This window comes from Trematomus bernacchii, unplaced genomic scaffold (assembly GCF_902827165.1).
Source record: "Trematomus bernacchii unplaced genomic scaffold, fTreBer1.1, whole genome shotgun sequence".
In the NCBI taxonomy this organism is placed as follows: domain Eukaryota; kingdom Metazoa; phylum Chordata; class Actinopteri; order Perciformes; family Nototheniidae; genus Trematomus; species Trematomus bernacchii.
This window is the reverse complement of record NW_022987582.1, coordinates 9,825,657-9,851,612: the sequence shown is the minus strand read 5'-3', so window position 1 is coordinate 9,851,612 and position 25,956 is coordinate 9,825,657. Positions and strand designations below refer to the sequence as shown.

Sequence of the window (25,956 nt, the reverse complement as noted above, 5' to 3'; positions counted from 1 at the left end):
ACAACAATATTGGCATAAAAGAATACCCAAAATATCAAAAGTAAAAGTACTCTATATGCATATTTTAGAATAATATATTTTAAAAGACCAGATTATGACTATTGGGACATTAATGTTTTCATCACAGCTGGTAGAGGCTGAATATGTAAAGTAACTAAAGCTGCCAAATAAATGAAGTCTTGTAAAAAATGCAATATTGGCTTCCAAAATGTAGTGGAGTAGAAGTATAAAGCAGCATGAAACTGAAATAATGCAAAATGGTGTGCTTAAGTTCAATACTTGAGTAAATGTACTTTGTAACAATCCACCACTGCACATGTGGTTAGTAAGAAAACATCCTAAATAAAAGCCTATACAAACCTCTGGTTCCCATTTCCAGTGCTCCACAGAGCATTTCTTTCCTACCAGCCAGTTGATTACATTGTCTTTGTGTCAAGGGCCTAAAGCAGTCCTTCATTAGCCGGCCAAAATGAGAAACCAGCGGGCCAGCATTGAAGACCAGTGATACAAACAAACTCTCTCTCTCCCTCCTCCAAACTGTAATCCTGCGATCAGTTGTCCAGGCAACAGCGCAGGCTACCGTTCCGCCACGTGCACAGTGCTGCCGGGTCAGGATGAAAGTGCCTGCATGCTAATCACCCATCGCTCTCCACTGGAGATCTCCATTGAAATCCTGGGCATAAGCCTGCCCCGAGGTTTTTCTCCCGGTGATGGTGCAACACCTCTGTGCGTTATTAATGCTCTGGTGTGAAAGGTCTCTGTCTCTCACATAGATAAATGAAAGTAATTCCAGAGATGATATTTGTTGCTAGTACACTTAAACCCAGATATTAGTGGTGTGTTTACACGCACTGTGTATTATGGATTTTTTGGCTTATTTGCTGCTTTGTCAAATGTATATTTAATACAATAGACTATTTTACTACTACTCCAGGGCTCTATTTACATATCAGCAATTTACAAGACACATTGTAACTGCTCAAAGTAAACATATTCATTACCTTTTAGACTTGCAAAATGTTGCTATTTATCTGCTGAAGTGATATACAGTGAGTGCAGGATGTGGAGGGGGATGCTGTAGGAATGTGGAAAGTTGAGTTTGTGAAAGACCAAATACGTGTACATGTATGTGGTATACCACTGTCATGTGCTGCGTATGCAAATACAAACACAGCTAGACTGCTCTCTTACATGGCATCAATAACACTTATCGGGCTCACTGTTGTTGAGGAATTAGCTCATAACCTTGTGCACTGCAGCTTTCTGATTCCTCCGTAATCTGTGCGGCAAACTTGGTGTGAACTCTGCTCGTATAATACCTTCATTCAGGAGTCAACAATGGCATGTGGAACAACAGAACAAAGCGGAGTTTCAGAAATGTTTTTGTAGCAAAATAAAGAAAGTAAAAGGGATTTTTTTGGTGGTAGGGGGAGTAGACTCTTTGGGCGTGGACCTTCTTAAGAAAGGCATGTGTTACAAACGTAAATATAAATGGACAGCATGTACAAAAATGAAAGTAAAACAAATTGTCAATTTAAAAAATGTCCATACTGTGTTATTGTTGTACTGACACATGTCTAGCCCTTTATAAATGTAGGTTCAAATTGGAATCTGTTGACTTTAGCAGACGCACCACATTGTTTATTGGACATTTGATGGGAAATGAAAGTGTTATTTTCTTACAGGGACTCTACTTTCCTGTGTCAGTTATTGTCAATCCCCCGGTCATTTTCATTCCCATTGTCAGTCTATCTGCCTCCCCTCAGCCGTCTGTCTGTCTGCATCCTCCCTGACTGTCATCATAAGGACTGCTGCTTTTGGTTGTCAAACAAAAACAGATGCACGGCGCCTGATAGAAATTACAAACTCTTGTCAACAAACAATGAGTGCGTTCCATTTTCCACTCGGGGGCGGTTAGAGTATATTTCCCTCCGACAAAGTGACAAGAAAGAAAACAAAGAAATCTGTCATAGAGTGGTGGCTGAAATTACAGTCTTGCGGTTTAATGAGAAGTGGAGGCATAATTTGGCAATTTACTCTTCAATGAGCTGGTTTCACAGACGCGGACCATGAGTGGTTTTATCTCTTATGCACAGGAATACATTGTGGCGTGTATATAAGCAAAGCGTACATACAAATAAACAAAGGCTCTTCTCTATAGGTGTGTCATTTAAATAGCTTGAACATTACCAGATTGTAAATGTACTTAATTACTCTGAAATTAAGCTGATGAGTCCTTCTTTGTCTCCTATACAGTAGTTCTGGTCTTTTCAGCATAATAGGGTCAGACACCTGTGCCTGTTTCACTCTTTGCAAACTCCCCTCGAGCTTTTTTGATTTGTGTCGCTTTTTTTCTCCCCACTGCTTTGTCACTGCGTACCAGACCTGTAAATACTCGTCCTGACCTCGAATAGCCAGACAGCCCTCGGAGATAATCCCGCAGCCTCACTGAAGAGTGGAGAAACTGTGGAGAAAAATCCCCGGGGAGAGAGTGACTGTTGGAAAATTCTCCTTGACTTCCTTTTTCTTATTTCTCTTTGTGACACTGGGTCCAGAGACAGGGATGCGAGTGTTGGCTAGGCATGTTAGTGGGAGGCAGTGATCATGAGTGGCAGGAGAGAGACAACAGTTAAGGAAAGGGACGCCAGGGCCAGGGACAAGAGCTTGCGATGGTAATGCATGTCACATCGATGAGTCCATACCAAGAGGAGATGGTATAAGGAGCAGCTCCATATCCCTGCTCCAAGTAGAATCTCTACTTGGAGCTCCAATTTTCCCTGCTATCATTTGTTTGGTCTTTCTCTGTCTCGGTATTTATTTTCCTCTGTTTCACTGTGAATGTTCTTCCTTCTACTCTGCCCTTTCTACAGAGACCCCTATTCATCTGTCACCCTGTCTTTGTCTCTGCTCTTTCAGTCTCTCCAAACGTCCCTTCAATTCACTACAATGTTCTGGACTCTAAACTTTTTCTCATATTTATTAAAAGCAAAGCCCCTAGAGGCCTGCTTGTGCGACACAAATAATTGGGATGTCACTTTTTATTCAAAATATATATTAGATTTTCAATAACACGTGGTGTTCAAGCACAACAGCCTCTGACCTGTAGTCTATTTTACATTTGCTGTGTGCCTTACCCATTGCATGCCCCATTGTCCAATTAAGCTGTAGTTTTTCTCTTTGCTTTTGCAGAATGGACAAGACTAGCATCTACACTTAACAGACACACATTTTTTTTAAAGGAAGCTTATGTGAAAAAGCATTTTGACTCCAAGACCGAAGATGGAACAAATCTGAACAAAGGTATTGCTGTTTGCTGACTTTAAAAAAACAGTCATATCCTCGTTGCGAGATTCTTTCATTCAGTCTGTGAATTTTATATTCCTTTAGCAAAGTGGCACATTGCTCTGTATGAATGGGGTGTGAATGGATGAATGATGGCTTGTGTTGGATAAAGCGCTATATGAATACAGTCCATTTACCATTTAACAGCGACCTTGTAACTATTGGCAGCAGAGGCAATGCAAACAAAGGATGAACAACGGATGTTACATGGTTCTCATGTTTAATGCTACAGCCCGAGTATGCTACACTAAATAAACAAGAGTACAATTGTGGTATTTCTACTTTATGTAACTTTATTCTTATACTCCACTACATTTCCAAAGGAAATCAGTAGTAGTAGAACTATGAGTGGATTAACATTAATAATAAGCTTTATTTATATAGCGCTTTTCTTTAGCTTCCACAAAGAGACAAGCTTTACTTTAAGAGTGTCACGGAACGTCTACACAGCAGCGTTAAAAAAATCTTGGAGGTGGGCGTATCTGAAGCTTGGGGATTTTTTTGCGAACAACCAATCACATGAATCTCTCGCCCCCGACATACGAAGCCAAAAAGCCCGAAGTAAACTGGATATAAACTCCCCAAAACAGGCGAAAACATACCACTGTCTCTGCCACCTCCCTCCATGCCTGGCTCCTCCGGTTTATATCCCGGTAGGTCTGGTCATAAAGCACCGGGTGATTGATTCGCTACCGCTAATTTCTCCTCCATTTTTTGGAATATGAGGAAATGACCTGCGGTGTCTCTCCCAGCATACACGCCGTTTGATTGGCTAGAGCTTGAACGGTCAGATTTGCGTACACGGGATTTGATTGGCTGACGCTTCCACCTCAGCCTCAAAAGTTGAACATTGTTCAACTTTGAATCCTCAAAATCCTGAAAATCTCCGCTCGCCTGCCCACAATGCATTTCGGCGAAAAGTGAGGGAAAGTGACGTCACCCCATTCAAAGTGAATGGGCAGAAGCGTTTCAAGATTTTTTTAACGCTGCTGTGTAGACGTACCGTCACTGCTAAGTTCACCAGGCAGAGAGATCCATAGTGTGGGGCCTCTAATAGCAAGAGTGCGATAACCCTTTGTCACAAAGCATGACCTGGGAGTAACCATCGAGGCTCCATCCGTGGATATTTATTGTCAGGAGGACACATACCATGTCAATAATTCAGAGATGTGCTTAGGAGCACGCCGTTAATGCCTTAAAAGCGAACAATACAATTTCAAAATCAATTGGACATTTTAACAGGGAGCCAGTGTAGGGAGAAAAACATAAGGGTGATGTGATCATGCCTCTTTGTCCCAGTAATGATTCGAGCAGCAGCTTTTTGTACCAACTGGACACGGTGGAAGGAGTCCTGGCTGTTACCTGAGAAAGATAATCAATCCAGGATAAAAGCATTTGCAACTATTACTTTGTGAGTCTGTGTGTGGACAGAATTGTGTGACATAGCCTGATTTGGTTACTCTTAATTTAGCAGGTGTGTCGTTGAGAACAAAATGAATAAATGTTGAATTAGGAGTAGTCCAAGGGCGCTTGAGACAGGGGGGTAAAACGTTCCGGCGTCCCGGCTGGTTTAATTCCATCGCAAAATGACAAAATATAAAAGTTTATCTTAAAGTGGACCTATCATGCTATATTATAATAATATAGTGTAGGACCATACCTATATAAGGCATATTTATACTTTTTTTTCCTTCAAAATACCAAACAGATCATGCATTTTAGCCATGCCTCATTTCGCTCAATTTGCACTTTTTTAGCTCTGTTTTTGCAAGGGCTGATTCAGTGAGAACAGCACCATCTACAGGCCTGGCATATGTACTACAGCGTCTCCAGCGCTTTCGAACGGCAACGGCCGTGGCTGTCTCCTCCTGATTGGTGGAGTTGGCCCAATAGCCGTAGCGCCACCGTCCTGACGTCAGGACAGTGTTCAAATCTGGATCAGTTTTTATCAGATCCGTTGCAGCCCCTTTTTTAGAGATTTGGGTATGGAGGAAAATAGAGAGGGTTGTGTTTTCTGACACTTGGGGAGTTCCCTGGAACACCGGGGACACATATTCATGTATAAAAGACGTACAAAAGTGCATTTTGCATGATAGGTCCCCTTTAAAGTTTGAAAAAAAACCTGACTGAACAATATTTTACATGAGGTAAACAACATATGAACCCTAGAGTCCTAGCAGCCAGCCTAATATTACTTGACAGACCAACAATTTCAGCAAGCTAAAGGAGTTTGGGGGACCTTACAGACTGACCTTAGACTCATTATAATTAAAAAGAAGACATGTGTTATGTGTTTTCTGCATTATGTTACTAAAACACTTTCCACATCACTGGTGATAATCTACATTTGCGTTGTTTCTCTGCATTTGCACTCTGTCATTCCCACAGAGTGCCAGGCGGGTGGCATTAGGCTGGGTGGGCGACAACAAGGAGTCCAAAATCTCTCTGCAGCCCATTGAGCTGCACAGAGGAGCTTAGGAAGGAAGAAAACAGTGCTAATCATTACCCACACCCTCACCCACCGCCCCTTCCTTTTCCTCTCTGCTCCTTCCCACCTCCTTCCTCTCATTAAAATAAGTCAGAGAGAGCAAGCCTGCATACTGATGCTTTGTTAAGCGCTCTTAATTGAACTTGAGGATTCTTAATGTGCCATCATTCAAACGCTTCGTCTGTGTGCTCTCGGCTCCTTAGTCCGAATTGCCCTCTGTGATGCATTTATTTCCACCTCCTCCGCTGCACGTCCATTCAGCTTTGGGTGGAAGGGAGGAAGGGCTCTGTGGCAGATTTGTAATGTGCGGGCATGGAGGGAAAGGACATTGACTCTCTATACAACAGAGGGAACAAAAGTGTTCGCTCGGTGCCAGCTGGGAGTTTCATCATCAGCCGGGAGAGAGAGAGGGTAGGGTGAGAAAGTAAAGTAGAAAGGAAGGAGTGGGAAAGAGAGTGGAAAAAAAGTTATTGGATGCAGGTTGACATCAATAGCATCCCAAGCAGGGGCACAAATGAGCCGGGCGAGAGGCAGCGCAGCATGGGAGCAGACAGCTGGGGCCCCGCGCCCAATGCCACCAGGGGATTAGCGGGGTTTCAGGATCTGACACAGAGGGGATGAGCGTCATGGGCAGAATAAAGAGCAACGCGAGGATTAGAGAGCTTCCCGACACTCCACCAACACTCATGAAGGGCTTAGAGGGCTATAGATATCATTACTGAATGGACATAGAGAGAGACAGAGGGGTTGGGGGGGGCTTTTTCCTTTTATTCAGCCCCGACACCCCTGCGATGCCACTGTGATTTCTAATGATCATACATTCCACGTACATACATTAAAAGTCAATGAGAGGCGGGCAACAGAGTAAAACTGCCTGTGTGTTGATCTTCCAACACCAGACAGACATGGCCGCCGTTGACTGCTGTACGTTTGGTTCACGCCACCCTCTGAATTATTCATCTGGAAGTCGTGTTGAAAATGCCAAACATGTATTTGTACGCCTTTTTGTGTGAGTCTACTGGAAAAAACGGATAGTACTCATTGTGCTATGCATGTGGGTGTGCTACCGGGATGCGTGTAGGTACTCAATTCTGCATTCAGATGCCGGGTGCGGGGTGATTTGAGGGGCCACACGGCTGTGTCTTGTTTTATAAAAAGGAAATTGCTGAATTTTCTCTTATAAGCAAAAGCGTGTCTTGGATAGGCTCAGCCCCACCGGCCTGTCTGCACAACATCTGCAGGGATTTGACACCAAGATAACCTCTGTATTTGCCAACACGCCAAATGATTTTGGGAAAATGCAACGCTGAAGTTAAAGTTTGCAGAATATCATCACAATCTGTGAACCTCAAAATACCTTTCCCCGATTATATGAAGCTCCACTGGGATATCCTGACCAGGAAGGCGCGGGGAGATAAGTCTCCCTGTTGTTTAGTAACATGGAGTTATCGTCTCATTCCCGGAGCTGTGTGTGTTGCACTAATGGAGTCTTTATCATGAAAGAGTGAACTACTTATCACTGGTCCGCTGCTACAGATCAAGACCACAAATGGATTTGCTGAAGGGGCAGAATGCTCTTTGATGAGCTTCAGTCAAAGTTTAATGAAATTTGCGACCACGGTAGGGCCTTGGCTTGCTCGCTTAGCGGTATCTCATACTGTCAGTATACAGGATGGCTGTTTTGAGATAGAAGGTGCTGTAAGAAATGAAAGGCATGGCAGAGCTCTTTTTGTCTGCACATATTGTATGTGTCGATGCATCAGAAATGAAAGTACATGGTAGTGGATTTGTCACGTCTGAGGATCAAACAGAGAGACCCAACATATTCTTATTTTTTCTTTACATATTGGACTCAGTAAACCCAAATTACGCACATCCAAATTGTTTTGAAAATGAAATCTTTGGTACACTGTCCTCCTGGCGTCCCGCTGCGCGCAAACACATAACCCATTCAAGTCCTGCTGTGCCAGAGAGCCACACCTTGTCCCTGTACAGTATCCCACCATTGTCCTTAGAGATCCCCTGAGATGATGAGGAAGGGTGTGTGTGTGTGTGTGTGTGTGTGTGTGTGTGTGTGTGTGTGTGTGTGTGTGTGTGTGTGTGTGTGTGTGTGTGTGTGTGTGTGTGTGTGTGTGTGTGTGTGTGTGTGTGTGTGTTGTGTGTGTGTGTGTGTGTGTGTGTGTGTGTGTGTGTGTGTGTGTGTGTGTGTGTGTGTGTGTGTGTGTGTGTGTGTGTGTGTGTGTGTGTGTGTGTGTGTGTGTGTGTGTGTGTGTGTTTTATCTGATGATCCAAGCCACTACCAGGCCAAGATGGTGGCTGGTCTTCTTTCTATGTCTTCTGAACAAAACATAGAGTGTATAACCTGTTGTATTATGCCTGAGGAACAAATAATATAAAAGCTGTGTATGTGAAGTTGTTTTAATCTACTACACTTGTTGTATTCTGATTGATGTTACACAGAAGAGCCTTGTTGCAATTATTTTGCTTCTGTTCTCTTGACAATATAGGAGCATGGAAGAAAAAAAGAGACCTGGCTAGAACTTAATTTCCAAGAAGAAACTCTCATAAGTGAAACATTGCAAAACCAATAATATAGTTTTGTGTAATTGCAATGATGATGATGGCGTGGGCGATTTTCTATAAAACTTTTGTATGAAAGCAAAAATAACAAGGCGTGGAAATTGAACACAGCTTAATTGCTTCTTTGTTATCAACACACTTTGTTAAAAACGGAATGAAGAGCTTTGTTGACAATAAATCTCAAACTCAGACCTTAAAGTGAAGCATTAGCTTTGCGGCAAACACTCGGCTCGGGAAGGCAACGCTTCTGATCTCATTACCGCCTCCCGATTTCACATTGAGATTTTAATCATCGGCTACAGTATTTCTGATTGATGTGTGCGTTTGAATTTGCGTGTGCGCGAATTGTGTGTGCACACATATATCCGTGCACACACGGGGGGTTGTAATACATCTTCGTAATTAGTCTCATAATTATAAGGCAATAAACTGCAGTACACATGGGAGACTGATCCATCTCTGGGATACTGCAATTACCCCGCGAAGATGCAGTGCTGTGACAAATCTCCAGAAGAGGAGCCTTACTATATTCTGCTTAAAACAACATGCAGAACACAGGCTTAGTTCAGTTTTGTCTTTACAAATGTGTGTGGGGTATGAATTTGTCGAAACAAAGGTGTTGCATGGTTTATTTGAGTGGACATAGTCTTGGAACCGAATAATCCCCTTTCAGTGTAACTCTGATTTCATTTGAAATTCCAGTCCTGTTGCCACTTCTTTCCCATCACATTATTTTTCTTCCAAAGGGCTGTCTAGACTGCAATCCCAAGTCTTGAAATGCTGATGCACAACAGCTCGTCTTCGAGTTCTCGTCAATCTGTTCGATGTGGTGATATCACACTCTGACTGAGTCTAAATTGGCTTTGCTTCCATTAGCTCCAACAGTGCCTCATTATCAGCAGCCAACATCTAGCCTGCAGGGCCAGACCTCTGCTACTCCGCCACCCACCATTTCAACATCTCTCTCTCACACACAGAACACACACACACACACACACACACGCAGGTATGAACGAGCACACACAGACAGGGATCTTATTGCTGCCTCTCACACTCTAATACTTCAATTTTCATGTCTTTGATTAAGCCAGCAGGATGTTCACTGTTGCTTCTGCGCACACCTGCTTACATTGCAGACACCCACAAAGGATGATGGGAGGATCATCGACTGGGGACGGAACAGGAAATCAGAGTGATGTTTTGTGACGAAATTAATTAAATATAACTTAACATTAACACACAACAACCCCCCCCCCCAAATACAAAAATATAGTGTATAAAGACTACATCTTCGTGTGCACAGAACAAAGGTTTGCTCACATTTCATGTACACACAGAAAATGTCCCTTGGTGTAACCCTTTCCAAACAACGTGCAGACCTTTTTTCCATTCAGCATTAGCGATCACATTAGGAACAATATGGACATCATGACGGCAAGTCTTACTCCCACAAAAGAATGGATCAGTGGTTGCTAACCTTTACTTTAAGATCAAAAGCACACGTTAGGATGAAAGCTTAAGACATTATATACAACCATGTTCAAGCATAACTTGTGTATTCCTCACCCTAAGTGACTAATAGGGACAACCATATTTGAAATTGGTCCAATATTGAGCGGCAGTGCAGCATCTGGCTCAGTTTTCAGACTGGGCAATTCTGCATCATCATTGTACAGCCACCTAAAGTGTTTATTCTGTCACTTACATGCTACATTTTTATTAGAAAAGCGTGAAAACAATATAAAAAGGTGGTTACAGAAAAATAAAATGTTTATGTTTACTTTAGCTTGAAAAGGTTTGTTAATTGTATCACGTGACTAGTTGCAGGAAGTTGTATAAATGATGGAAATGAGAGTTAGTGAGAGGAGTGGCAGTGTCCGAGTTGACAGAGGGAAGCTTTGTGTTATCTGAAGGACTTTGAATATTTCGCTGATTCTGACAATGTGGATGCAGTAGACATTGGATTTCAGAAAAAGACTTCTAGTGCAAAAATGGTTAGACACAATAACAAACAGACTGGATCAAGTAAAAGGTCAAAGAAAACGTATTCGTAAGTTACCTTTAAATGTCTTGGTACCTGTCTTCTGGCTGTCTATTTACTCTACAGGTTTGACTATCTTCTCATCACCATGTTTTCCAAAATATCAAACTATAACTTTAAGGCTTCTGCAGGAAAAACCTATTAGACTCCTCCAGACACTTGATAATGATCCCTGACTCTGTAGTCGGTCAAGTGTTTTGTATCTCAAGCATTTACTTCTCTGCTTATTTTTCTGTGTGTTGTGCAGGAGGGATAGCACTTCTCTTAACCACCTGCAGTCATCTATAATCTGAAAATCATTAGAAAGCATGAGGCACAGTTACCATGAAAGCAGATGTGAGAAACTCTGAGTCATGGACGTCATTGTGAGTCGACTGAAACTCAAAATATGAAGAACAAAATATAAGCAAGAAGCTAACAAGGAAAGAGAGCCATAAGGAAGAAAGGTATAAAATAATGAGTTGCCTGATTTCTTTATACAGAAAAAGGCCTGAAAAAACCCAGTCCTGTCCCTAACAATTCAACTGACACAAGGGCAGCAACATGGAATTTAAATTGAAAAAGAGTAAGAGTGCCGGGAGGAAGTTGTTAAAAGACAGCCGTGAGGGTATGGCTCTAATTGCCCAAAGAAAAGAGACTGTGAGACAGGGGATTAGTACTCTAGCTTCCAGGTGAAGCCCACTCACACAACACTGAGCAATGTGGAGCTAATGTGAAGCATTAGCAATTTGGGAATTATAAACATGTATATGTTGGGATACAAGCATTGGTGAGAAGCAAAGAGGTACATTTACTGAAGTTCTGTACTCAAGAATTTATACTTGTACTCAAAAACATATTATAGGAAAATATTAAAATTCTTACTCCACTACATTTGTCTGACACTTTTACTACTCTTACATACTACTTATCTACTAAGTAGTTCACAAAGTATCCAAACTTTGCTCCACATGATCATAACAGGATATAATAATATTCTATAATAATACAACACTTTTAAAATACCCATCTGCATAATGAGTACTTATACTTATATTTCTATACTTTGACTTAAGTGACATTTTATAACTCCTTTTACTTGTACTTTTACTTGTAAGGAGTTTTTTAAGACTGTTTTTTTTTCCACTCCTGGTTACAAATAATATAAAAGTTTCCTCTAATCTCTTGATATCAAGGACTGTAATATAACACAAGCTAAATCCTCTGTATTCAGATATACAAGAAGAAGAGATACAAAAAATAAAGAGCGCAAAACTGAGGAAGAAAATGAAGACTTGTATATATTTTAAAGAACTACAACGGTATAATTGTCATATTTGTGCTAGCTTATATTGCGAGGCATGATTCTCAGCGATGTCCCAGGATAAGATGAATGCAGATTATTTTTTTACTCAGCCTGCTATAAATAATTGAAGGAACAAACAGGTCGGAGTGCTTGAAGGCAACAATTCTCAGGCACGTCTCTGGTCAAGTATGAGTATGGTTTAACAACCACTCTGGAGCCTCCCACCCCTCTCTTTCTTTGACTTTTAATGGCTCATTCATCCATCACCATCCACAGGAACAGGGTCAGTTTATATGAAGCTCTCCTCGGGCCCTTCCTTGTTGTCTGGCTCTGCTTATGTAAACCAGACAGGCTTGGCTGACCGGATACGACAGCTCAAACTAGAATAGAGCCTGATCCCATTCTGACGAGCCCCTCATCAGCTCCCGTTGTCTAAGAACTCACACTTTTTCCTCTATTCTGATCCAATCAAAGATACTCTTACATCCTCTTACAAAGCTATCCTTACACGAGATGCCTTCGTTTTTCCTTGTTATTTCCTTTGAACCGTCATGATGTCTTTAAAGTGATCTTTTCTAAACTCAGCAATTCCCCCGCTGTTTACAGAGGCTATACTTTCACAGCCTATTGCTCAGTCCTACGGAACCACATTTGTCAAGGAAAGTGAAAGAAAGCACAAAGGAAGGAAGGGAACATTGGTCACCCGCCTGTATTTGTGGTATAGCATGCAACCTAAACTTAATTGTTGTGCAGTTGAAAAAGTAGCAGGTGCAGCAGAAACTGTGAAACTAGCTTATGGGAATGTTGCTTTAAAGAAGGAGAGAAAACCCAGCGCTCCATGGAACTAGGAGGGAATGAACTTTGTTATTTTGCGGCTGAAAAAACAAACGGTCATCCCACGGCGGGACATGAAAGAATCACAGTGTGAATCTAACAGTACATACAGGTCAGTCCAAGCCAAAGCAGTTGGAGTCCATTTCAATGATTAACCCAATGTTGGGGATGGTGCTTGAAGTCAAGTTTACAGTGAAAAGGTGGGGAAAAAGAGTGTTGTGAGATGCAGCTCTCTGGATCAATAACCGTTAATGAATGCAGTGTAGTTAATTTTGGAGATTCATTAGACTATTCTCTCACTAATTCACAGGAAATGGAAGGGTCTCTCCAAACACGAGCATGAACATGATTCAGGTGAGTGGGCAGTGAAAGTGGCCTTACAAACAAAAAGCCTGCAGCTCTGTGTTCATGCAATGATGTATGTAGGTGTATTTTGAGGAAACAATTGAATATTTTTAAAGGTGAACTGTTAAAGGGACAGTTCAGAACCAAATGAAAAATACATATCTTTCCTTCTTCCTGTTATCCTATTTATCATACAGATTGTTATGGTCTGAGTTCCTGAGGGTTGGAGATATCTTCTGTAGAGATGTCTGCTTGCCCTTCAATATAATGAAGATGATATGCTCAAAGCGCCAAAGAAATACATCTGAAAAACTAAAAAGAGAGAAACTACTTGCAAGAAACGGCTCACAACAAGGTCTGGATTATCTTGAGTAACCGGGTAGAGATTTCTCGAAAGACATTTTTAGCTGTGGAGATCCTCTCTATGGCCGGTTTCTCCAAAACTCTGCATCTAACACCAAAGCAATCTAGATTGATATATAGTGCTTCGGACTACAGGGAAATGTATGATTTTGTGGTGAACTGAACTGGTTATCAGAGTATCATACTGTTAACATCATTGCTGGACAAATTTAGATCGAAACCTTCAACATGGCGCTGCTTATGAAGGGCTGATGTCATCTTAATAATCTGTTTTATTATCTTATAAACACACTCTCTCTCCCAGCAGGCATTCATAAATCCTGCTCTGTGCTGCTCAAAGAGGATATTGGCAAAAACTTTAGCTGTGCATAGATGCTGTTTGAGCAGCCAAAGTGGCATAAAACTGGCAATCTTAAACAATCCCTGAGGTGTGGTTCATACAGTAACAAGTCAAACACGAAACTTGAAATTGTCAAATGTCCTCAAACTATCTATCTTTGAGCTCCTCTGTGTTTGTCCCACATGGATAACAATCTAGCAGTGGCTCGAGGCCACGTCTAAAATACACTCCCACTTCCTGTAGGCCTGTCAGATAGAATCTCCTCATGAGCACACTCCTCATAAATTCAGACATGTTTGTGTGTGGGAAGAAGTTTTTGTAGATAATGACATTTTTTAAACATGGGGTGGGTTTGATTTGAGCACTGGCGCGTCCCCAGCTTCTGTAATGATGCCAGTTTTGCCTGAAGGCTGTGGGCTTTCCTCCAATCCTCCGAAGGATACATGACAGACTCACCGGCCAAAAGGCTGACGTGAATGAGCCAATATGTCAAAAACCCAAAGCTTCCCCTGGTTACACTCGTTTTGTGTCATAGTAAAGAGGGCTGCCTCACACTCTCACAAGTCCCATCTTATCTAGTTTGGTTACAGATCACACTGGTGGCCTTTTTTTCTGGAGTCATTACACGTTTAATCTGGGATGCACTGGCTCAGCTTTCTCTGGCAATAGGACTGAATGTGAGATTGTCAGTGTAAGCTAAATTAAACACACCCTGCGGAGATTTTACGTCTAGGAATGTGATGTTGGTCTGTTTTGTTTGGTCAGTTCACACAATTCTGTTCATCCATAGTTAACAAAGATTAGAATTGCTACAATTAGATATTGTATGATACTCAAGCTCAAATAAATACTTTATGTTTTGGTGTGTATCACAACAAAACTCTTTCCAGATTTCGTAGGAAAAGAAACAGCACAATAAAGCCACATTTAGATTGATATTAACTCAGCTGACAGCTTGATGGCTTTTTCTTAGCTGAGTGTTCATTATGTACCAGCTTTTCATAGCTCAGAGAAAATCAAATTGAACCTAATATATGACGGAAGTATAATTCCATTTCAGCTTTGTCACACAAAATGAAAAATGAGAGTTAATATGTAATATTAAGCCACTCTACTGGCAGCTGCTTTAACATTGTGTGCTTAGCCCAACACTGCAGAGATTGTATTGGTGCTAAAAAAAAATGACTGATTATCATAAATATGCATCACAAACACACACACTTTAGATTCCATCACTGTGGCAAACCACAGAGGAATTGATTAAATGCTAATGTGTCCGGCAGCTTTCTTATTTGGTACCTGATGACGATCCTGCTTTAGGTCCAGTGGGACTCTACCTGCAGCAAAATAAGTACGGTATTATCTCCATGCAAATATCACCAGAGGAGAGCAAACAGGCAGAGAGAGTGATCGACCGGCTGGCTATGAGGGAGTCATCAGCTTCCTCTGAAACGCAGGGGAAAAAAACAAGATGTCTCACAGTTCAAAACAACCTCAGAGCCAACTGTAATTTCCGGCGCAGCCTAAGTGTGAGCAGGCCGTTAGGTGTTTCACAGGCTTTTATTATTTGACATTACTTCAACTATGGTATTTAACATACTATAGGTATCTCAATTGTGCATCTACTTCCGGTTGTTGATATAATATATTTTCATGGACCATTTCTTATTACAATCTTAAACTCATCAACTCACATTTTTATCCTACATATAATGCGGTCTGTATCTTCATAAAAAATAGATTTGGAAGCATGAATATTGAGCCAATTTGTGGGTGAAACTGCACTTTTGACCGATATTTAATTTATGGCTGTAATTCCAGCAGGAGGAGGGAAAGCCAAACATGGGTGAGCAACACTCTTAACCTGCGGCTAAACTAAAAAATGACTTATCGTCAGTCAGCAGAGGTGTAAACAAAGCAAAATGTGCAGCAATGTTGGAACACAACCAAACAAAACAATGCTGGTATTTAAGAATCACACTACCTTTCCCGAGAATCATGAAATGATTGATTTGCATTGCCTACATGATTTTTTTTTTTAAAAAGGTAAAAGTTGCAATCCTTCACTAAAGAGAAAAATACTGTTCAAATATATATATTTATTTCCATATACCTTCATACAAACATATTTCTTTCAAAAAAATAAACTGTTGAAAGGGGTGAATCAGTAAAAGTGCACAGTCATAGTGTCCACAGAGTATTCAAAGAGTGGGTAAAGCTGTGTCATGATTGGATGAAAAGCAACAGAAGGGAATCCTCAAGGGTCACACAATAACAAAAATACATAGCCGTCTCTCATCTATTGATCTCCATCACCTGAGTTTCAAGTGCCATCAGCACTCGCAGAGATTCCTTGGATTAGAAAGATAATTATGGGCAATTAAATTCTTCAACCCCAAATAATTAGCCTGCAGGTGCAGCTCTGATGCAAATGTATCCATCACTCCCTTAAAGTTCAGTATGTATAATCACATTTTAAAGAGGGGAGGACATGACACTGTTTTCACTTGTTTTCGATGTGAATCAAATGTTGTTTTCAAGCTTTGTATCTGCTTTGCTAATGCACTTGAGCATGAAACAAGGATCAACCCTGATTTCAGGGCTTTAATTCTCATTTCAGGGGGAAATTATTAATTGTAACACCCTCTGAGGATGTGCTTGAGTGGCACATGCGCCCAAGCCCCCAGACATAGCTCTTATTGGACTGACTGCTTTGTTTTCCAGCGTGAAAAGTTTGCATTTTCCACTGTCAGTTGGCAAAATGGTCCTCTTTGATTTCATTTGTTGTGTTCAAGTGGTTGGCCAGCTCTTGCATCGCAGCATCTTTGCCAATCTGATCGTTCCTCCTCTTTTCCATGATCACGTCCTCCAGGCTCTGAAACTCCAGGACGTGATTCTTCTTCTCCGAAAAGAGTAACTTTAACCTGTACGGCTGCTTTCCTATCCTTATCTCCCCTCCGATTTTAAACTCCCGTTTGCCAAAGCGGCACCAGGCGGCAAAGCACTCAGAGTTCCTCCAGTACAGCTCTCTGTCTCTGGACCCAACATGGTCCAGGGCGTTACGCACGATCACCTCCGGCGGGAGCGCACAGTACCTGTAGAGGCCGTTCACTATCCTGCCTTTTTTGCCCTGGCTCACATCGGTGAGAAAGTTGTTCTTGATCTCAGCCCGGTGCAGATGAACCACCTGGAAGTCCCCGACGTACACAGCCCAGTGGGGATACTGTCCGGTGTTCACAAACTCCAGCAGGTCTCCGGGTCTGCACTTGTTCAGGAGACTTTCCGCGGAGTGGGTCTCGGCTCCGGTGTTTGTCTCGTACACGCACTCCTCCCGGTAGAAGATCGAGCACTCCAGCTGGTCTCCGGGGTCGAAGGGCTTCTCCTCGTGGTTCACCATGTTTTTCTCCGATGAAAAGCGGTCCAGATTTTCGTCCTGGTCGTCGTCATCGTTGGAGAAAATGTAAGAGACGCCGATCCGCGGTCCGTTGTCGTCCGGTTCGAACCCATTTGGGTCCGATGTTGGCACCTCTGCGTAATTTAAATGCGTTAGTTTTTCCACCTGGTTCCCCATGAAAGGTGACAGGTGGATGAGAGGAGGTAGAGCTGAACACAGAAACAGGATCCACCTGTTTTCACCGGGGAGGAGACACGGAGAGAGGCGCAGGGTTGTGCCGCGTCTTAACTAAATCCAATGTATCCAGTAATCCATGTCCGGCTGTATAGATCCTCCGAATGAACACCAACTGCGCCACCCTGTATAAATAAACAAGAGAGTAGATCAAACAAGGAGTTCAAAGCACATCAAACCAACCTGCAAGTCAAACTATTATACAGAGCTCTCCCAACAGGTGCGACCTGACACACCTGTTGCCTCACAGTTTTTACAGCTGGATACTTTTTACATATCACTACACTTGTTGTCATGGTTAAGCTGTTGTACTCTACATGTAGTCCGGTTCTTTTCCAGTAAACTCTCTAGAGAGCAGGCTCACCTGCAGTTCAGCTCGCTCCTGTTGTCACATCGGTAAAATGAACCGGAATGAGAGTGTATGTGCTGGCGGAGCTGCTTCCTGTGTGTGGCTGTGGTCTGTGCTGTCTGAAGTATGAACCTCAGCGAGTGTTGCAGCGAAACTCACCCGGGGACTGCTGGGAGGTGTTGGCTTTTAAAGCGACAGTACGCCTTTCTACCTCATTTACATATCCGGTGGTACTTTCTCAAAATAAATTATACATTATCAGAAACAAAGGGGCGAAGAACTCAAATATTTTACTTAAGGAAACGTGGCTCTACTACAGTGTTGAAATACTCTGTTAAAAGAAGAAGTCATGTAAGTAGAAGTACAAAAGCATCAAAATAAAAAGTAAATAGAGTGGCCCATTTCAGAATCATTTATGTATAATTGTTGTACATGATATTTATTGATGCATTAATGTCTTTATCACTTCAATGCAGTGGCGAGCCGTCAGGGCCCTCTAGATATTCTAAAAAATAATATTTAAAAACATTTAAAAAATATATATTTTTTTTAAATATATATTTTTTTAATATTATTTTTGTTATATTTTTCATTAGTTTTACCGAAAAAAAACTTGATTTAATTGTATTTAAAATAACATTTCCAAAGAAATAAATCCTTCGAATCTGCCTGTTCAGTCTCTGTTGAATGTGAAGGGTTACATGAAAGAATCTCGTCTGGCCCTCTCTGCGATTCACAGAGGGCCCGCTATAGTAACTGAACGAGAGAGTAATGTCAAATGACAGTACAATTGACCAATCAAATCTTCCCTCTAAATGGGTGGGTTTTATTATCGCGGACTTTATGACAAGTTCCGCCCGCTGTGAAACTTTTCTTGTTTCCATAGCAACAACAACTTCCTGTCAACAGCGTGAACTCGCCTTCAAAATAAAAGCATGCCAAATTACACTTAAGACATACAACTGCAACGAAAGTAACAAACACAATGCAATATCATTTTCAATGTCAAAGAACACAAATTGGGTTCACAGGTGTTGTTTTGTGTGGTAGAGGGTCGCTGTCATTGATGCGTTTTGCACCCTGGGCCCTTGTTTTGATATTCCGCTGAAGTATACGCTGTGACGTAATAACTATTTTTTTTTCTTTTTTTCGAGGGAATTGGTGGGGGTCAGAGGGCCTAGGTATAAAGCTCACGGCTCGCCACTGCTTCAATGTTGCACTTGGTAAAAGCATAGACTGTATATAAAAGGTGTCATTGTTTTTGAATTACTTTATATACTGCTTGGTAGCTTCACCTGTAGCCTACTCATACATGATGATTTATTAGTTGATTTATATTTTGAAATGTTAATGTGCAAAGTAGCTAACTAAAGCTGTGAATAAATGTAGTGAAGTACAATATTATTTGCTGGCAAATCGTAGCGGATTATAAGTTTAAAGGAGCATTTCATGGAAGTTCTCAAGTACAAGTACCTGAAAGTCATACTAGAATGCGGTCCACCACTGATAAAAACAATACAAAAACCTAACAACTAGCTGACTTTATAATATTATTTTAAGGCGTTTACTAAAGTAAAATAATGTAATTGGTTCAATATAGTTAGCACATTGTTTTATTGGATGAAAGTAATATAATAAAATGTGAATACATTTCATTGGAGCCTATAATACTTTTAAAATAAAAAGTGTATTATTAGGTCAGGATAAACCCAGTTCAATCAGGAGAGACTTCATTTTGTTTAAAGAACATTTATTGACACATGTCATATGATAAATGTTAAGTCTTTGGGGATTAGACCCCGATCCTGAAATCGTATATCTAAAGGGGGAAATGCAGCCGTGAGCATATAGGGAACCCCCCGGGGTCTAGACACTGGTGATGATGCTGAGGATCTGGATTTGATGAGGAGATGGGATGAAGAGGAGGTGTGATGAGGTTTTTGGATTAGCTCTCCTGGCACTGGATATGATGAAAGGAGGTGGATGGGGAGGAGGTGGGCGGCAGCATGACAACCTGAAATCACAGCTGACTGCAGGAGAGAGGAGAACCATTTTAAAGTTTGGCTGCAGCACAGTGATTGGCTGCTGGAGAATGAGGTGATAGGTTATAGACAACGCCCGTGATGAGCTGATTATATGCAGCTGCAGAGTGAATGTATATACCAGTCTTCCTGAAAGAACTTGCACTGAGCTTTATTACCACACAAACGATCTGGAGTTTATAAATTGATGTGATCAATGCATTGCTTTTTCTTTAGGTGAAGGATAATCCTTAAACTCAAAAACATATAGCATTAAGCATGCAGTGTGTTTGGTTTATACTTCCACATCTTTAAATAAAAAGAGCAGTTTACATTGAATTCTAACAAAAAGGTGCAGCCCATGAAGAAAACTTAATTTGGGAGATTCAAAAAAACAAAAAATTGGAACTTTCATGAATAAAGAAGCATGTACATCCTGTATCAAGGACAGAAAGACAATGAATGATTTAGTGCAGGGAAAAGTAATTAAGAACACTTTCTCATGAAATTCTCCCCTTTGTTATCAACACCGGGTAATACGTTTCAGCCAATCATTGTTCCAGTTAATTATTGTATTATTTCCATACTCTGGAAGCTGTCTGCTATGATGAAATGAGCTTTAAAATGAGAAATCTGCTTAACAAGTACAAGCTTTTTATATTGTAGAAGGATTTGTGATGTAATTGGAGGATTAGTATCTCAAAGAAAAAGAATGCTACTGATTGAAACTAAATTCTGTTCAAACCTAGACTTTTTTATTTGATCTAATTAAATGTGCTGCTAAACTGAGGGTATATATATTAATTGAATTACATTATTCCACAACATTTGAGGTTATGTCCTTTTAAACAATCAGATATAACGTTATACAATCATATTCAAACTGTATCTCGGAAATGCACTCTGACTATATCAAACTTTTCAGCAGACTTGTCATGTAAAAGGCACAGGTGTTATTAATAACCAGAACTATTCTATTCAAGTGTCTCAGGAAGTCATGAGGCACACTAGCAGGACCCTGCAACCAAAGCAGCTAACCACAAGTCAGCCATCATTCAGTCCATTTGACACCTGTGCTTTTAATACTGTGACAAGTCAAAATATGTGAAAAGGCATAATCCAAGTTTGCAACTCATGAATAGGAACACAGGAGTCCTAATCATACAAGACTTACATAACACTATTAGCAGTACTTTCTTTAAAGGTCTGGTATTAGGTGTAATTAACTGAAGTCTATAGGAGCTTTAAAAGAGGCAGGTCATTTTACCCGTGTGTCAACGGCACAATAACCCAGACTTCTTCTTTTGATGGGTGTCATACTATTTGGATTTAGCCCATACAAAGCAGTGTGAGAAAAGCACATGAATCAAACAAGATTTTTTGGAGTACCAGCTTCATCTGAGACCCTGCTGTTCCCCCCTCCTCTCCATCCAGGACTCATGTGCCAACAAGTGAGGCTATGTTCTCTTCCTGCCAGAAGGTACAATCTTCCTTGGACATGCCAGATATGGAGGCTTACAGTGTCTCAGGCAGCCATTACACCTTCTTCTCTGAGCAGATGAATGTGAATTCCTGATCAAACATACAGAAGAAAGCAAACCTCTATGGGGAATCGATTGGGAGGCTTTTCTCCTCCTTGGCATGGAATGTCTGTACAATGTTGAGATTGAATTTCTGAGGATATTTACAGCTCTGCCTCCCTCCAAAGAAACAGCTTAATGGCTCAGCCTGTGATGCGCTGAATGCAATGCTGATGCGTGTTTGCGTGCACTTCCCATAAATTGAACCCTTGTTGTTAAATTACCTGTGACTTCACATGTTGTTCAGTAAACGAGATTAGCTTTGCAGAATGCCAATGCGAAATCAAGTAGAGTGTGGAAATGAATGAGTCAACATTGTAGACAATTTGTTGCCAGTTAATATGTTCATTGGCAAAATGCTCTGAGTGCTGCGTGACGCACACTTCGGAGAGGAAGCGCAATTAAATACTTTTTATAATGCCTGATGCAAGGTTATTAAAAGATTAGCTTCACCTAGTTCCATCTTAACACAGCCTTTGTTTGTTTTTATTTGGAACAAAGACCCTTCACAGGAAGAGCATGCAGGAAAGGGAGGGATTTAATCTCATAAGTACAAAGTGCAGTCTCACAAATGTCGTAGAATGGTTTGTTTATGGCGCATTCACAAAACTGATTTGGAGGAAATGAATTTAGTAGATCTAGTATCCTACTTCAGTTATGTGTGAAAATAAACAGTTATTTATAAAATAGTGATAACAAGTCGAATTTAAACATGAATTAAATGTTCGTTCATAATTTGAATTCAATGTACATAGGCTCACTAACTTGAGGCTAAAATGAACCATGCCTGGATTTATAGTTAGTGGATACAAGTCTCCAAATATCCTTTCAGCATACCTGAAGCTGAGAACTAAAAAACCCCAGATAAGTGTCTTTCCAACAATAATCATGTGTCCTCATGCTGACACTGCTCTCTTGTGGTTCTGCCGACTTACTGCATCAGGTAAAGGTACCATACTCCCAATTATAAATGCAAGTTCGGTATGAAAAGATCTTCAGCTTTATTTAAATTCAAAACACTGGAGTACAAAAAGATTCTTCCCCTGAAATAAAAACAAGTCCTCAGTTCTTAGATTCTAAACTAGTGGCAGAGTTGCTGACTGAGGTATAAAATCTAAATGTACATTTTCCACAAGCATCAGCAGGTCAGAACTGAGTAAAAGATTCAACAACATATTCCTTTCTTATAAACAAATAATCACCATGGCACAGGTATAATGATGAATGCCAAATCAAATATAAAGAAAAGTACTACGTCCGGTTGCCGTCTGTCTTCTTGCTCTGGATCTTCCTCCTCAGGATCTGGTCAGGAATCAGATCTGACTGTTTCACATTCGTATTCCCACAGCCGACCACAGGACAACTATAGAACAGGAAAATATTATTCAAAGAGTATCTAAACACACAAATAGAATATGCAAATTAACACAAAGCGCAAACATATCCGCATTGATACTGACAGACACTTCAGGGACAACAAAATGTGACCAAGTACTGCAGCATTTCATCAGTTCTAAACTTAATCGCAATACGGGAAGGCCTCTTGAGTATTGTAGCTATAATTGTGGATAAAGTGTGACCGCAGTGGGGACTCCAGACAATAGGCAGGTGTCTAAGAAAACAACAGACAGGCACTGGGAATTCATCAGCGTTTCTTTACGAGCCGCTACATTTAATTTATTTCTGACATCAAAGCAGTATCATAAAGAAAATATGAGTTAAGGCAGATTGCTTGTCCCTCGCCAGCACGCAGAGATGTATAGAACCTGACTCAACTTTCGAACAGTCCTCTAAGGGAGAGCGTCTTACCGGCAATTCTTTTTCTGGCTGTGTCTTGCTTTGATCATTGCCAGTATGGCCCCTTCATCATAGTGGTGATTACACTCCTTGTTCTTCATCGGGTTCACCATATCCACCTTGAAAACACATTCACAGTGGATTGTTATATGATACATATACAAAGAAACACAACTTTAGCCACTAAAACGTCAAATCAATGTGGTCTTCTATGGCTGAAGATACTGAAACAAGTGTGTTATTGTAGGGAATTAGGAAGAGTTGTAATAATACCATTTAAATGAGTAAAAATAAGACATTAGGAGGCTGGAAAAGTCTACCTGTGTGAGTGGGCAGGTGAAGTTCACTTGGGTCTGTGTGACAGCGATGTCTTCATCCAGCTCCTCCATGTTCTCTGCCGTCTCTTCGTTGCCTGAAAATATATTATACATACAGTCAGTTCCCACATTTCTAGATAAATTATGACCTGGATCAATGACAATATGTCCCACATAGACAGTAATACATTCAGAGCTAATTTTGCATGTTATTTTAATGCCAAAACAAATATAATTTAGCTTCAAATATATACCAGTGTCCACATGAAGGAGTTAATGTTTGCCCCATTTTACCATCAAATCTTACTTTAAAGTAACCCACATAGCCCCCCCACACATAGCCCCCCCACACATAGCCCCCCCACACACACACACACACCCCTTTTGTTAGCCCACGCAAAGATCACAATATCTACTGCTGTTGTCCCAGTGAAGCTACAACTATCCAAAATTCAAAGGCTATTCTCTGCTTAGGGTATTAAAAAACATGATGCATCCTTAAACTCTTCCACGCAGTGATGCAATGGTCCAGCCAATAAGGTAACATTTCAGTCTTTAGGAGAGCAAAATGTAAGCTTTATTAATGTATTCCTCAATATGAACATGTGACAAGTGATTTAGCAATCATTTAATTACCAATTATGATGGTTGATGGATTAGAGCTTCACAGAATACAAAGTAATATGTTGACTGCAAATGACATTATCTCATATTTCTGTTCACACCCTAAAATATGTTTCCATCCACAATGCATCTTTTGGGAATGAATCAGACTGGGAGATTAACATTGGTGAAGCAGCAACTTCCCTTATAGCGTCTACAGTCTTTAATAAGGGGTAAAATAGGGACAGTTAAAAAGCAGAAAATAACTGCTACAGGGTGACAGGCAAACATAATTATTCAGCAGTAAACAAAGGGAGTTTAAAATTAGGCTAATTATTATGAAATAAGGACCCAATATTTCTGTCTGTCCTTGGCTCAGGTTCCCTCCTGCAAGCACAGCTATCATCAAAGTATTTTATAATTCCTAACTTTATTTCATTGAGAAGATACATTCTGATTATTTCTCCTTTATTTCCAGGTCGTACCTTGGTTCAGAGTGTTCTTGATGCTGTCCTTGAAGGCCACAACTTTCTGGTGTTTCTGCAGCTCAGCGTCAGAGAGCAGGGCTGTTCTCTCTGTGAAGCGCTCCTTCACCGTGGCAGACAGGCTGAACATGGCCTCTGGCTGCTGTGAGGTCACCTACAGAAATAAAGGTAGGTTAGTATGCTGAGTCAACTTCAGAGTTTCTCCCTGATATCCAGAAAACCCCCATCACCTTGATATTTGGACTTACCACTCCAAAAAATCTGGTTGTGCACAGCGTAGCACAAGCTAGCATGAGTGACCTTCCAAATAACTAATCATCTTTATGCACTTTCCTTACATCTAAGCCCTTATCCCAGTAATGCATCTTGAGGATCACCGGATCATTTAGTATAAAGGGCTAAGGGTGTTTTCCTCTTATGTGATTAGACCAGGCCAGATTGCTCTCACCTCTCCTGTGACTTGTTGCACTATTTCAACAAAGCAGTTAATCTCCCTGTCCAGTTTGGCACACTCCAGAATCATGGCTTCCATCTCTTTGATGCCAGGGTTCGTCTCTTCACCTGTAGCTTAGCAGCACACAAAATGAGGGACAACATTTTCAGATGATCCACTTGAGTAAAAGTAACAACAACACACTACACATGTACTAGGTTACCCGTAAAAGTCTTGCATACAAAATTGTGTTGACATTTTACAAACAAACACATGTATTAAAAGTACAAGCAGTAGGTTCACAGTATGCCTAATGCAGGCATAATATTATATTTGACAATGATCACCAATGCATTAACATGTAAGTGGTATTAACTGTTAAACGTGGAGCTAATTTGAACTACGTTTTAATATGGTGGGGTAGGTTCATCTAAATTAATACATAATATCTTGAAAACGTATTATGAAATGAAATCTCTCAAGTTGTTTTGGCTGCCACATAAATACAGTGCAGTGAAAAGTATAGTAATTCCCTCTTGAATGTTGTGGAGTACAATGGAATATTAAATAATTTAACGCTAAAGTATAAGTAACTCTCATCAAAATTGTACTTAAATACTGTACTTGAGACAATATATTTAGCTACTTTTTCACTACTGGAAATACAAATGCTAATTCAAAACAAGAAATCGTGGGTAAGGCCCTAGTATAAAACACAGACTGTATACATAGAGCTATTGAAGAAGGAGCAGCAAAGCTAGTGACAGCACAACACAACTGAGTGTACTTGTATTTGTTACCATGAGATTCCGCCAGGTCTATAGCCACATCTGTCACTATGACCATTGTGGTCCCGATCTCCTCCCGACAGGACTGCAGACTCGACAGTGTTCCGCGTACGGTGCTGAGAGACATTACGAAGGATGACTGATATTTCCAACAACACAAAGTTTAGCTACGTTATCCTAGCTTGCTAACCATACCCGATAAGTTAAGTTTAGGCTAAAAACATGGCTCTGACTAAAACCAATCACCCGCGAAAACTACAACTGTAGTTATGGCCAGCGCCATTATGGCTCTGGTTATGGCTAAGCTAAGGTCCGACTTCCGGGTTTGTTTTTCAAA

At 40.8% G+C, this 25,956-nt stretch overlaps 2 protein-coding genes across 3 annotated transcripts; both read right to left on the bottom strand.

Moving 5' to 3' along the window:
- Positions 1 to 15,697: 15,697 nt before the first annotated feature.
- On the bottom strand, positions 15,698 to 17,746 carry lratd2b (LRAT domain containing 2b). The gene is made up of 2 exons (XM_034128070.1): positions 17,611 to 17,746; positions 15,698 to 17,371 (listed from the first exon to the last, which is right to left on the bottom strand). The coding sequence occupies exon 2, from the start codon at positions 17,187 to 17,189 to the stop codon at positions 16,368 to 16,370; it is 822 nt and encodes a 273-aa protein (XP_033983961.1). The 5' UTR covers positions 17,190 to 17,371; positions 17,611 to 17,746; the 3' UTR covers positions 15,698 to 16,367.
- Positions 17,747 to 22,173: 4,427 nt separating this feature from the next.
- On the bottom strand, positions 22,174 to 25,940 carry nsmce2 (NSE2 (MMS21) homolog, SMC5-SMC6 complex SUMO ligase). 2 transcript variants are annotated; one of them, XM_034128151.1, is made up of 6 exons: positions 25,632 to 25,940; positions 24,847 to 24,959; positions 24,399 to 24,552; positions 23,314 to 23,405; positions 23,006 to 23,112; positions 22,174 to 22,559 (listed from the first exon to the last, which is right to left on the bottom strand). In XM_034128151.1, the coding sequence occupies exons 1-6, from the start codon at positions 25,744 to 25,746 to the stop codon at positions 22,448 to 22,450; spliced, it is 693 nt and encodes a 230-aa protein (XP_033984042.1). In that variant the 5' UTR covers positions 25,747 to 25,940; the 3' UTR covers positions 22,174 to 22,447. The 2 variants fall into 2 exon arrangements, with proteins under 2 accessions (XP_033984042.1, XP_033984041.1); XM_034128150.1 differs by having other exon boundaries at positions 24,847 to 24,965; positions 25,632 to 25,926.
- Between the last annotated feature and the right edge of the window lie 16 nt (positions 25,941 to 25,956).